Source organism: Lathamus discolor, chromosome 6, assembly GCF_037157495.1.
Source record: "Lathamus discolor isolate bLatDis1 chromosome 6, bLatDis1.hap1, whole genome shotgun sequence".
Taxonomy (NCBI): Eukaryota; Metazoa; Chordata; class Aves; order Psittaciformes; family Psittacidae; genus Lathamus; species Lathamus discolor.
In genome coordinates, this window is record NC_088889.1 from 3,389,497 (window position 1) to 3,404,029 (window position 14,533).

At 49.7% G+C, this 14,533-nt stretch overlaps 1 protein-coding gene across 5 annotated transcripts in view; it reads right to left on the reverse strand.

Moving 5' to 3' along the window:
• Positions 1–14,533, reverse strand: part of DAGLA (diacylglycerol lipase alpha) — a 77,592-nt gene that overhangs the window by 39,859 nt on the left and 23,200 nt on the right. For 2 of the 5 annotated variants that reach the window (XM_065685168.1, XM_065685169.1), the window contains exons 2-5: positions 11,268–11,407; positions 4,822–4,975; positions 1,762–1,900; positions 1,082–1,293 (exon numbers count right to left, since the gene is read on the reverse strand). In XM_065685168.1, coding sequence (XP_065541240.1) covers positions 1,082–1,293; positions 1,762–1,856 — 307 coding nt within the window. In that variant the 5' untranslated portion in view covers positions 1,857–1,900; positions 4,822–4,975; positions 11,268–11,407. Of the gene's footprint in view, positions 1–1,081; positions 1,294–1,761; positions 1,901–4,821; positions 5,060–11,267; positions 11,408–14,533 lie in introns of those variants that run through there. The other 3 variants (XM_065685172.1, XM_065685170.1, XM_065685173.1) reach the window with 3 other exon arrangements.

The window sequence follows — 14,533 nt, forward strand, 5'->3', positions numbered from 1 at the left end:
TTTCTCTATCTCCCTTGCCCCATTTAGTTTGGTTTTAACACAGTGTAACTCAGTGTCAGGCTCCACGTGCTTCCCTAGGGAGACTGCAGTGTGTCTGGGAAAGCAAAGAGAAGGATTTGTTTGCTCTTTGTGTTAATGACTTGCACTTAGCACTCAAAAGGTGGAAATGTCTCCCAGAGCTTTCAAGCAAGGCTAGCCCTCTTTCCCTCTGCAGGGAAAGAATCCAGCAAAAACAGAGATGCAAACCCATGAGGTGTTTTGTTTGGAATGGGGTTGACTCTGCAGCTCCAAAAGGATTTTTTTCCTCTTAAAATCTTCACACAGCACAGAAAAAACCTGCTCAAGTTTCTGTACCTGGAAGACAACAGAGCAGAGGAGGGAAAACAAGCTAAAAGGGAAGCCTTGAGTAAGAGATCAAGGAACAATTTCTCTTTTCTGATCTACTTTTTGGTGGGTGAGAGAGACAGGAAACGTTTTTAGGAAGACAAATACGCACTCAGAGGATGCAACCAGTGAGCAGGTGGTAAACCTATTTATCTCACTGTGCCTGGAGGGGGAGAATCTAAGGCACTGGATGAAGATGCATCTCCTGTGAGTCAAGAGGTCCAGTATACGTCTCAAGGTAGGTGGGTGTAGATGTGTCTTGTATGACAGGCAAGGACATACGCATGCCTCGGGGTCAGACCCACCATGATTTACACAGACACATGCCTGCATCCTAGGAAAACATGTGGAAAAAAGATGGGGGAAGAGGTGTAGATGCATCTCACTGTGGCAGATCTGCCTTGTGAGACAGAAGGGGAGCACATTTCATTCGAGGGAAAGGATGTACCTGCATTGCAATGAGGATGGCAAGTTAAAAGGTTTGCTAGAAAGATTTGGGGCATTGCATGAGAGTCTTACAGCAATGACAGGGTGCAGTCTATGTGATGTATTCAGATGCATAGCACATACAAGTGGCCATCTGGATGTCTTTCAGAAGCTGTGTGTTTGTCAGGGTGTGGGGAGAGAAGTCTTCTGTGCTAGCAGATGGCAGTGTGGAGACTGAGTCATTAGGAGGCCTCAGGCCTCTGCCTCTTACCCAATCTGACATAGAGCACATACTGCATGGAGTCCCGGGGCTCTGTGTACAGGATACTGCCTCTCATGCTGAGCCAGATGATTGCCACCTCTGCGATCATGCAGCTGAGCAGGATGCCCAGGTAGCCTCTGCCGTGGTCCACCAGGTTGAGCGAGCAGGCCTCGTTGGGGTTGTACACCAGCCCAAAGAGCACCACAGAGAGGATCACAAACCTGCCAGTCACAAACCAGCTTGTTAGCAGCAGGAAGCTAAAGAAAGCTGCATGTAATAACGACACCAAGCTCCTGAGGCTCCTCAGTCACCCACAGCTACTCTAATTTGGTCTGGAAAACTCCTCCCCACAAGCCATCCAGAGTCCTGGATGACCTGTGTCAAGTCCCATTATCCCACTGGGATCTGCTACTCCAATTGTTTAACCTGAGCCCTTGGAAGAAACAGCCCCAAGCTCCAGTGGACAACCTTGGGTAGTGCAGGAAGATGAAAGGAGCTGGTCAGGCTCCCTCTTTGGAACTAGAGCTTAGAAGAGAACTTATCCAAAGAAGCTGGGAATATGTTGGTGTCTATGAGAAATGCCCCAAACAAGCCTTCCAGCCACATGGATAAGAACGGGAAGAATTACAGCTGCAAGGAATAGGAACAACAAAAAGAACTGATGGGAGACTTCTGCCCTTCTCACTTACCAGGTGGTGTGCAGGAGGAAGAGGAAGACTGCTGGCAAAACCAGGTCATCGCTGCCTACAGACCAGCGGCGGCGGAACACGACAATCCCTGGCATGGCTAGTGGGTCTGAGGGGGTTCAGCAGGCACAACACTCACCTCCTGGAAGAGAACAGAGACAAAACATGCTGCTGATCATCCTCAAGAGAACCCCACACCAGCAGAAGGATGGCACCTGAGCCCTGTTTTCCACCAAAGATGGCAGAGGTTCTTCCTTCCAGCACCAGGGGGCATGGCACGCTCGGGAAGGAGATGTACAGGAGAGCGGAGTTGAAGGAGTGGGAAGTATTAGGTGAAGCCGGTGTGTAACTCACTGAACATAATCACCGCTCCCCCAGTTCCAGTTCATAAGATTACCTGGAATCCTGTTAGGGTTGTGTGTTGGGCAGCAGTGGCTGTGGGGTGCTTTGAGCAGGTTATACTGGCCTCAGCTCTGAAGAAAGCCCTGTTCCATGTTCTTCCAGAGGCACCCCTGCTGCCAGGCTCTTCTGTTGTTGTCCAACACTTCTCTTCCTCCCTCAGCAAGCCAAAATACCCATTAGCAGTTAGCAGCAGTGTCTGGGGAAGCTATTGACCTGCTCTCAACAGCAAGCACTTAGAGCTGAGGGAGCAAGCTCCTAGGAGATCTCTCCCTCCATCATCAGAAGCACCCTGCCAGCTCCATGTCTTTGTGTTCACACTGATGGGCACTAACAATTAAAAGGTCAAAGACTGAGGAGCTGGCTGCTCTTCCCCACATTTTGTTTGTGCTCCTATTTTTAAAGCTTCATAAACCCTTTAAGAACAGCAACAGCAGTGGTGTAAGTCACGAGACTCCACAGGGCTCCCCAACCACCTCCTCCCAGCACAGCTCTCCCACACCATTCCAGCTCTGCTGTACACACTCCAGTCCGCTCCAGTCCAAGTCCACTGCATCAGACTGCCTCAGTCCTTTCCTATGTTGTACAACATGCTTCAACTGTGACCCCTGTTTGGTTTGGTCAACCTTTGGTTTCTACGACTGTGTCTATGCGGTCTGCCCACTGCCAGCAGTGATCTGCTGCCTGCAGTGGTCAGTCCTGTCCCTCTTTGCTGTGCCCTAACCTCTGTCACATGAATTAACTGTACCCTCCTGTGCTACCAGACCAGGGGACACCACACACTGGCCTGTGCCCCTCTGCTCCAAGACACCATCTCACCAGTATGAAGTTCTGCCAGGTTGGATGGGGCTTGGAGCAACCTGGTCTCATGGAAGGTGTCCCTGCCCATGGCAGAGGGTTGGAACTGGATGATCTTAAGGTCCCTTCCAACCCAAACCATTCTGTGATTCCACAGTTCTCCCAAGTGATGCGTCCCAGCTCAAAAATCACAGCACTTCCCATATTCTAACCCCACCAACCTCCCAGTCTTCATGTTCATGCGCTGCTGCTGGAGTGCTCCATTCCTGACCTGCAGTGACCACAGTGATCCAAACCTGCATCTCCAAAGTAATAAAAGCTCTTTGTACTGATCTGGCAACACACTATTGTGCTCAGAGGCAAAAATCAAAGCGTTCCCATTTGTTACTTACAATATACTCAGGATTTCCAATAGCATTTCGGAGGGAACATCATCTGCCACACCTCATGCACAGGACAAAACCCAATCAAACTTGTATGTGACATATCTCATTTAGTGCTCTAGGCAAAAGAGGGCAGGGAGGAGCAACACCATCACATTTAAACTCATCTGAACCTTCAAAGTAGCACAAGTGTTGGGTTTGTGACAGACCACTAAGTTACAGCACTCACTGCTGCAGTTAACAGTACTCAAACCTATTCCCTGGTCAGATGTGGTTACCCAATCACTTACCTACTGTGCAGCTCACCTCAAACCAGAGGAGGGACCACTCCTGAAACACCACCCACAGCCACTGGACTAAACCTACCCACCCATTTCAGCCACTAAGTATTGAAAACCTCCACAAACCTTCCACGCTATCCGGGAGATTCCATGGTTAACAGGCTGACACACTCCCAGTGCATGGAGGGAATGCTCTATTCCACAAACAAAGCAAATGTGAAATTCCATCACCAGTTGGATTCACACTTCCTCAGCACATTACAATCAGAGCACTCAGTACACTGCAGCTTCAAACTGCTCACTCCTCTGGCCATCTGGTGACTTCTTCTAGCCCTGCCCTGAATAACCCACCCACATGAAGCATTTATACCTGGAATATCAGTATCCCTGCCCGGGATTTAGGGATGCACTTTCCATCATGCTCATTCACTCTGCCTCTGGCCAGCACAGCACCTCCCAGCCAAGCTCAGACCTTGATTCCCATCATCCCTCAGCTTACGGCTGCATCCCACCAACGCATTTCCCACTTTCCCAACAACTCTTCCACCTCTCCATGCACAAGTGGCTGTGCTCTCCCTGCTTTTCCCTGCCAGCTGAAGAGGCAGGGAATGGGCAAAAGCAGCAACCATCCAACATGAATTCCTTTACCCACAGCAACAGATGGGGCTGGAGCAGAGCAGCCTGTCACTCACTGAGGCTGTCACTCCTGGCTCCATGCTCATCATGCTCCCAGTGCACTGCAGAAAGAATCACAGCTCCCAAAGCCCATCTATTGAAAACCCACCCCATGAGGGATGGGGCCAGTTTGGAAAGAAGGGAAATGACAGAAGGCCTGAGAATAAAGCCCACAAAGGATAAAAAAGCAAAGCTCTCAGTGTAAGGAATCCTGGCTTCAGCCCAGCACATCCCAGGAGTTGCTTCAGATGAAGATGCGATTTAGCAGAAGAACTAGGAGGAAAGTGCACAACAGCCCTGAGACCACTGACCCAAGTTTTGCAACAGCAAAATTCCCTTTGCACCACCCCTAAAATTGCTGGAAAGAGTGGGAAAAATTCCCAGGACCTTGAAGCCTGAATCTCAGTACAAGCAGCACTGAGCTCCCAATACCGGAATGAGGGGAAGCACATGCAGGCACCAGCTTTGTGCACAAGTCCAAAGCCCTTGACCCTCAGCTCAAAGATCTACGGAAGCAGGAATCTTACCCAGCTGCTGCACATTCTTCTCTCCCATGAGGGTATTGCAGGAATAGTGCATATCCACGGAGACAGGCATCACGAGTGAAGGAAGGAACAGCAAACTCTTCTTGCAGCCATTGAAAATCCCACTCGGCACAGGGAAGGGCGGCGTGGTGCCTGCCTGCTGACAGAGCTGGGCATCATCTTCAGAGCAACTCCCTCTTCCCAGGCAGGCAGCAACCTCAGCTCTTCCTCAGGGCTGCCAGGGGTCGTGACTCCCCCCTTCCACACCCCCGGCACCCTCTGGAAGGAAGTGACATCATCCCTATTCTGAGGAGCTTGTATGTGGATTGTGGGAAGGAGGACCGGGAGTGATGCTGTCAGAGCCACACGGAGATGGGAGAGAAGAAAAACCCTCCAGCAGCAGCAAGTGCAGCAGCACAAACCTCCTCCCTTCTTGCTGCTGGACCAGGAGCACTGCGGCAGCGGTTTGGGATCACGCTGGACTCTGAGCCATACATCCCATCGGCTGCAGTCCTGGAAGCAGGGCTGGGAAAGGCTCAGGACTGCTGCTCTCTGCTCTGGCATGGACTGAATGGGCAGGGGGAGGGGAACTGGATGGGACACAAAAGGGACACACAGAGGGGGCCACCCTGGTCATAGAAAGGAGAGACTGTTCCAAGAGGAGCAGCCTCTCCCAGGCCTTTCAGCCCCTAATTCCTTGTGACATGCGCTGGGGTATGACAGGATGTGGGGGAAGGGGAGAATTAGCTGTCTGGAAGGGGAAGGCTTAGAGAAAAGAGCAAAGGAGAAAAATGCTCCAGCGAGACAACATTCCAGCTAAACCAAGGAGATTTAGGCTAATCCAGCATCCCATCCCATCTGACATTAGCCCTGGGAGAAGGGATACAAGTAAATACAAGCTGGACACAGCCAGAGCTGGAGGAGAAGGGCTGTGCATGGATCTTGCACCACAGGAGACCACCCACACCATGCCAACAGCAAGGGAGAGCATCAGCTACCCCCCACCACCCAAAAACCCACGAGCAGCGTTAAGCTCACCCATCACCCAGGCACCTGAAGCACAGTCGCACCCACACAGCCCAACACACTAACCCCCTACAAACCCTCATCCCTCCTGGGGATCTACAAGGGCTTGAACACTCACTCAGCATCCTCCAAACACTCCTCCTGGCCCACGCAACCTCCTGGAGTTCAGAACATGCCTTGTTATTGCCCTTAAGCAAATGATGGGGGACCAAGAAGACACTGAAATTGGATGTGCCAGTACCAAGCTTCTTCCCACTTTGCCAGACCACTGGAGGCACCAGCAGGAGAAAGCTCTGCCAGAACTGATCCATCACCCACCTTTCCCCTCAGCCTCAGCTGGTGACCTGCTTCCAACTCCACATGCCCCAGGTATGGCAGAGCGATCCCAACTCATCTGCAGTTCCTATCTGGAAGCACACTTTGAGCCAGTCTCCCCAGATTCTGCCTTGAGGCCTACTGTATGATTTGGCCAAGAGAAACTCCCTTAAAGTAAGTGCTCAAAGCCCAGAGACCAGACCTTCATCTTCACTGCCTACAGGAAGCCCCATAGAGATGGGATGCCTAGGTCTTAGCACTGTAAATGGTTGTGGGAGTCACTGCAGGAGAAAGCCACAGGAATCCAGCAACACACTGCTGTGGTACTGGAGGAAATGCCACGATGTTCCAAGGGAACATCCCAGCTCCAACCTGCTGTCCCACTGAGAAGTCACAGCCTCAGAGCTCATCTGTTGGAGCTGATGAAGAAAAATTATGGAGATGGAGAAAAATCCATCTGGAAACAAGCTTGTGTCAGGGCAGCTCCAACAGCAGCATCTCCTTTAGGGATCTTCTCTGCTCCTCCTGTGCTACCACAGCAGAGGTACCTTTCCTTCTCCCTGAGGTCACTCAGCCCAGGTACACAGAGATGCTGGTCCTACAGGCACAGCACTGGTGCTGTAGACTGGCTCCAGAGCCCCAGTAGGAGAACAGAAAGCCCCAAGAGTCACCCAAGTAGCCCAGGCAGACCCTGTACAATGTCTGAACATCACCAGATCAACTCCATCCTGTTAGCTCCCCTGGAACTGCCTTCTGCTCCCTACCACACAGGATGGCACCTGCAAGTACTCATGCACAGCACAACCCTCCTCATCTCCATCAACAGAAACAGGTTCTGTGCCTTGCTGGTACATCTGCATTTCCACTTTATCATAGAATCATGGAATGGTTTGTGTTGGAAGGGACATTAAAGCTCATCCAACTCCAACCCCTGCCACGGGCAGGGACCCCTTCCACTGGAGCAGCTTGCTCCAAGCCCCTGTGTCCAACCTGGCCTTGAGCACTGCCAGGGATGGGGCAGCCACAGCTTCTCTGGGCACCCTGTGCCAGCGCCTCAGCACCCTCCCAGGGAAGAGCTTCTGCCTAAGAGCTCATCTCAGTCTCCGCTCTGGCAGGTTAAAGCCATTCCCCTTGGCCAGTCCCTGCTTGCTCTTATAGTAAGTCTCCCTCCGGCCAGTGTTGGGCCAACAGTCTGTTCTTGTCACTATCAGTATTCTTGTGACCATCACCATGTTCTTCAAGACTGTATTTCTGCCAGCGTGTACAATTTAAGCTGGTGGGACCCATGGGGAAGTTCTTGTCCCCTGGGTTTTGAAGGTCAGCTTCTACTCCCGAGATGTATTTTGGGTATGTGTGTCAATGGGCAGTATTATAACTCCAGATCTAATCATATAGCTCTGTGATGAGGACACTGTAGTGAGAAGATTGTGGGGCAGTGGCCTTATCCTGAGGGAGCTGCATCTGAAATGTGCCAAGTCACAAGAGGCTTTTTGAACCTTTTCTTTCTTGAACCTGATGCCTCGGTCCCCAGGCTCTGGCACTGACTCATTTTATCTCTTTCTCCTTGGAAAACGGGATAAATAAAGGAGAATCTTAAAAGCAGGTGTGAAACTGATATTTCAGCATTAAAGACCCCATTGATTTTTGCCATCATCCCCTCCCCATGCTGAGCCACCTTTGGCTTAGTTGTAAGTAGATGTTACACTAACACAGACAGTATTCTTTGAAGTACAGATCTGTTCCCTTAATCATAGTCATGCTAGAACTATCCTCACATCCTTCTGGCTGCTGCTGTACCACCTTCCCCCAGGGAAGGAGCTTTCCCTGCAATTCCTGCGGGCATTGCTTGCAGCAGATATCCTCTGCCTTGGAAGAGCTCATCTTTCTCTGGGGCTGTTTCATTTGGCCCCACCTTATGTTATGAGCCTCTGGTCCACATTGTGTTGAGTATTCTGGGGTCCTGCAAGAGGTGCTGGAGGAGAGCTGGGTTTGCATGTGGGCAGACACAGGGAAGCAAGTGCCTCCTCTCAGCTTCAGGACACTTTGCATGGATGTAATGACATCCTCCCTTCTCCCCGCGAGGAAGAACAATTCCCAGATTGTGAGCAACCAGGCTCAAGCAGAAAGAGCTCCATTTAAAGCTCTTAAAAATAGCTGGATGAGGACCGATGAAGTTGGATCCAAGTTCTAATTGAGGATTTCCGTCAAGGACAGTGCTTATAGAAAGGCTTATTTAATGGGAATAGCGAGGTTCTGTAAGCTGCAGAGACAATGACCCAACAGGGGTAGAAAGCCCATGTGGAACATTCTTGTGAGGGGAGGAAAGATGGGGGGCTCAGGTAAGGGGTGACTTGATGGGGCTAGAACCCCACCTGTTAGTGAAGTGCTATTTGCACTCCCATCCCTGGCAGTGTTCAAGGACGGATGGGGCTTCGAGCGACCTGCTCTAGTGGAAGGTGTCCCTGCCCGTGGCAGGGGGCTGCAACTGGATGAGCTTTAAGGTCCCTTCCAACCCATTCCATGATCTCCATTTCAGCTTATTCCTCCCTGTATTCTTCACACAGCCCCATTGCCTCAGGCAGCATAAACACATCGAGATGTTTTCTATGCATATGTGCTCCTTGCTTAAATCCGTCCCCTTTGTGCCTTACTCCAAACACCTTTTGCCTTGGCTAGAAATAGGTCCCATGAGTCCCACACTATCTTCAAACACAGACAACGTCTCCTACTTGTTCCCTTCTTTAACCTTTCAGCCTTACAACTTACACCCTTGAATTTCAAAAGCCTCTTATCAGGTTTTCCTTAAATGGTCCCTTTTCTCTCCTGAAACAGGAAAAAAACATTCAGCTCTCAAAAACCTTCCTACTAACACAGAAGATTTAGTATCACATTTGCTATTCACTCCAAACTGGTTATTTCCCTGCAGAACAATGCTGTGAACACCACAAAGGGCCCAACGCTGACATACTGCCTGCTCCTGAGCAATAGTATTGGTAATCCCAGGCAGTCTAAGGCATTAATTGAGATGTCAAAATCCACAAGTATTTTTACAATGAGATGCTCCCACTGAAATATTTAAATCAGGGGTTTAGGCTCTGCACACAAAGGGTTCAGGTTTTCAACCGTTTTTCTGCAATTCTAAGGATTAATACATTTCCCCTGTCTAAAAACCACATGAAAGCGATCATTTCAGAGGAAAACAACAAATACGCTGCAAGTTGGCAACATCCCTTTGCCTCTATTCAGTGGAGACACACACAAGCATAAAATATGCAAAGGGAAACAGCACAAGAGGGACATGGAGCTGTTGGAGCAAGGCCAGAGGAGGCCACAGAGATGCTGCGAGGGCTGGAGCAGCTCTGCTCTGGAGCCAGGCTGAGAGAGCTGGGCTGAGGCAGCCTGGACAAGAGAAGGCTCCTAAAGGGGAGACCTGAGAGCAGCTCCAGTGCCTAAAGGGGCTGCAGGAAACCTGGAGAGGGGCTTGGGACAAGGGCCTGTAGGGACAGGCCAAGGGGAATGGCTTGAACCTGCCAGAGGGGAGACTGAGATGAGCTCTTGGGCAGAAGCTCTTCCCTGTGAGGGTGCTGAGGTGCTGGCACAGGGTGCCCAGAGAAGTTGTGGCTGCCCCATCCCTGGCAGTGCTCAAGGCCAGGTTGGACACAGGGGCTTGGAGCAAGCTGTTCCAGTGGAAGGGGTCCCTGCCCGTGGCAGGGGTTGGAGCCGGATGAGCTTTAAGCTCCCTTCCAACACAAACCAATCTGTGATTCTGTAAGATTCTCACCTTCAGCCTGTGACAGCTCTTTGCAAAGCTGAAAGCCATTTCCTGAGTGATTACTTTCTGTTAGAGAGACACCAGAACAACCACTGTATCTGCTTGGCATGGACTTGTCCACAGTGATGAAATCTTTTCTTTCAGGAAAGAAAGCATCATCTTGCAAATCTCCTTGGTTTTAGTGTAAGAGTTAACTGAGAGCCAACCGCTACTATTCACAGCACTTGTTCACAACTTCACAGCCACCAGTGTAAAAACAGGAGAAGGGAGCCACTGAATTAAAAAGAAACTCCCTAGTATGGGATATACCTCCTCTAATCAGTTGGTATCAGTTCAGAGCTTCCTGGGTTTTTTCCAGCTGGAATACCCCACAGGCCAGGATTTTTCCATTGGCAAAAAGCAGCTTGTAAGGATAAGCACAGCCCTCTTAAGACCACTATCAATTGAGGACATCATGACCATGAACACTGTGAGACATTTCAAGTGCCCAAACTAAAGGAAGAATGATGTTGTGAGGGAGGTGAAGGAGACCCCTCGCCCTCCAGCTCCAAGCTTACTAGCATTTTACTCCATGACGTCAACAGGAGCACAACTGAACTCCAAGCTTCGTACTTGTCAGACTAGAGAAAATCCAAATCCTTCCTGAATAACTGGATGAGAAACAAGAGGAGTTGAGAGATGAACTTACCTTCAAATGAGCCCCTGGACTGCAAACCTGGGAGGGGAGCAGGAGCACCCCCCAAGTCTACTGACAGTTAAAACCACCCCCCAGTCATGGTATCAGCGCAGACATATCTGCAACCACCTACAGCTTGTGCTAGTGAAGCCCACAAGCTGAGCTTTGCTGAAGCCTCCAAGCTTGAGCAAAAAATACATGGCCAAGTTGCTAAGGGGAAAAAAGAATGGATTCAAAAGTGAAACTAATTCTGGATTTTAAATAGAACTTGCTGTTCTACTGGGTAATAAGATCTGCTAATGTTTAATAGGCAGTGACAAGGAAAGCTGGGTTTGAATGGGACAGGGGAAGGATGTAGAAAGAGAACATTTGGATGAGTTGAATTAAGATACAAAAAGCACCTTGCTTTAAAAATGCACCCTCAGTCTGGCATCAGCACAAACAACCCTGCTCAATCCACACTTACATATGCGGTACACTAGGTAATTCCTCCTGGATGCACCCCAGTGCTTTGGTTTTGTTGTAATATCCCATGGCAATATTTCAGATTAGTTAATTCCTAGTTGGAAAGCACACAACCATTCATTTGTCTTAAGTCAAAAGAACAAAAGGCTGGATTAAAGTCAGCCAGGGCAGAATGAAATGGTAAATGGTACTTACGAAAGGAGTATTGCAGCTGTAGCTGAGTGGTGCCAATCTGACAGCCTCATCTCTTTAGGCAAGCTATTTTTCACTATAATCCTGGCAAAGTCAAACCTGTCACTTTTTCTCCACCCTGGAATGCTTATCAGATCAGCCACCTTGAAAGGAAAAGAGGAAAACCATCAGGAGGAGCATATTGCAAGGTGAAAATCCATCTATTCACTACTGTATCCCTGCTATAGCTCATCTGGAAGGGACCTGCCTTTACCAAGAGAGAGGACAACCAGTCACAGTGAAAAGTAATCCCCTCTGCAACACCTCAGGCAGGCTCCCTGGCTTCTTCATTTACACTAGTGGGCAAACAGTTTTCCCAATAACTTGACTCACTGCTTCAGGAATTCCCTAGAGGATGAGTCACAGAGAGGGAAAGCCACCAGTCATTCTCCGGGAGCTAAAGGGACCACCGCTGCCAATACGAGAGGAGCGAAACAAGTGGGAGAACAGCAAGATCAGTGCCAAACTGGAGAAAATTGTGTGGTCAACACCATTCCTTGGCAGAACTTCCCTGCTTCCCTCCCCAAAAACCAGCAGCAGCACACCCGTGCAGGCAGTGCATAGGCAGCCCCAGGCTCCTGAGCAAAGGGAATCGATGCAGAGTGGTTTCCTCCACATGCAACTGTCAGGAGAGAAAGAGGAAATGTGGTAGACTTGCTCACATCCAAGGAGTGTTTGATACAGGAAGGAGTCTCTGGAACAGAAAAATGCCCTGGAATTAAAAGCAGCGCCTCTCCTCCCTCCCCTGCTTGGGGATATCACAGAATCACAGCCTGGTTTAGGTTGGAAAGGACCTTAAAGCTGATCCAGTTCCAACCCCTGCCACAGGCAGGAACACCTTCCACTACAGCAGGTTGCTCCAAGCCTCATCCAACCTGGCCTTGAACACTAAACCCTAATGTACTTTTTACTCACTAAACCCGGCTGCAAACTCCATGAAGCTTCCAGGCTTAACCACATTGGAAATGGGCTTCAAACAGTCTAAACCTTACCTGAAGATGATCTATCCTCATCTTACTGGTGCTGCCTGCTTATTTCAGGGCTTTCCCTCAATCATGGCCCTGATGATGGAGCCCTGGACCAACAGCTTTGTTTCTAATCAAACATCTGGCTCCCACCTCTTTCCTCTGGTCTCTGATTTCTCCATGTGCACTAAACCCATCTGTTGGTCTTTCTGAACAGCTTGTACCTCCCACTTGGGTTCAAAGTGCCACTTCTGCTTTGTATTCTTGACTTTAGGCAAGGCCATGCCTGTATCTTCTACTCCTAGAAACCTTAACTGAAAAGATTGGGTTGTTGAGGTCATACACCCCAAAGACATGCATGTTCCATCATGTCCTCAAGTCACCCAGCATGAGAGCTGAAAGTAAAAGCTCTCTCTGGGTTACTGCGAATGACTTAATTCAGTTCTCACTGTTCTACCATGTCATTTACCACTAAGGATTGCTTCCTAGAAGTTCAAATTATCCATTTCTGAACATTCTGCCCTCCCACAAACAGCCCCATAAATGCAGGCAACATATTTCCCAACTATCTTTCAACAGGTCACTCCAAAACCATGAAGTCATGGAGCCAGTCTCCCACAATCCCCAACCTGTTTTCTTCCGATGTGCACATGAAACTCCCAGTAGACAGACACCAAAACACTATTCCAGGGGCCCATATCATCCTGCAGTAGTATTTCAAGTGCTGGGCTGGGTCAGCCTGGACAAGAGAAGGCTCCTTAAGGGGAGACCTTAGAGCAGCTCCAGTGCCTAAAGGGGCTGCAGGAAACCTGGAAAGGGGCTTTGGGCATGGGCCTGTAGGGACAGGCCAAGGGGAATGGCTTGAACCTGCCTGAGGGGAGATTGAGATGAGCTCTTGGGCAGAAGCTCTTCTCTATGAGGGTGCTGAGGCACTGGCACAGGGTGCCCAGAGAAGCTGTGGCTGCCCCATCCCTGGCAGTGCTCAAGGCCAGGTTGGACACAGGGGCTTGGAGCAAGCTGCTCCAGTGGAAGGTGTCCCTGCCCATGGCAGGAGTTGGAGCTGGATGAGCTTTAAGCTCCCTTCAACCCAAACCATTCCATGGTTCTATGAATTCCCTGAAAATACCAAGTCTGTATTTCATCCTGAGTGCACATCTGCCTTCTCCCATTAACCCCCCCCCAAAACCTTCCCAGTTTCCTACTTTCCCTTAGCTTATCCCTCCTGAGAGTATCAGCCTTGCCCCTTATCAAGTGGAATCTCTCCTGTTCCTTGCCCACCACTCTGGATTTCTTGGTGCCTTCATGAAAGTCAAGTTAACAGCAGGATCTACTGCAACAGGAATACCAGTATTTAATGAAAGAGAACCTAAAGCAATATTTATGGCATCCTGTTTAGAAACCTAACTCTATATTGCCATCACTCACTCTACGTGCTATAACCCTGACTACACAGAAAGAATGTCAAAGAAAACCCCTGAATCCTTTTCTTCACAACAAGATCTGTATCTAATAACCTCCTAACATTCACAGGGCTACTGCTTCCAGAGGAGGGCTTCTCCAGGCTCCAATCCAGGCCACGTGTCCGTACCATGGAACAGATCCACTTTCACTTCAAAGTCTCCCCTGGGGCATGAACAAAGCAGAGATCAAACACCAAAGTAATGAGCTCTGGTTACTGGGTGTACATGTGTCGCTCAGCACACGTGAACACACACATGTTGTCACCAAGCCAAGTGTCACCGTAGCAGTAACTTAACTTACACCCCACACACCATAAACACTACTGAGACCTTGCAGCACTGTGGATTTTAGCTTGGAAGTTTCCTTAACTAGGATAATACCACATATGTTATCAAGGAGATCCTGCCCCTCTGCTCTGCTCTCATGAGGCCCCACTTGCAGCACTGGGTGCAGTTCTGGTGTCCTCAGCATCAGAAGGATGTGGAGCTGTTGGAGTAAGTCCAGAGGAGGCCATGAGGATGATCATGGGATGAAGCACCTCCTGTATGGAGCCAGGCTGAGAACAGTGGGGCTGTTCAGCCTGGAGAAGAGAAGCTGCGTGGAGACCTCAGAGCAGCTTCCAGTGCCTGAAGACGGCTACAAGGGTGCTGGAGAGGGACTCTGCATCAGGGACTGGAGTAATAGGACAAGGGGTGATGGGCTCAAGCTGAAACAAGGGAAGTTCAGGTTGGATATAAGGAAGAAGTTGTTCCCTGTGAGGATGGTGAGGTACTGGAACAGGTTGCCCAAAGAAGTGGGGAAAAT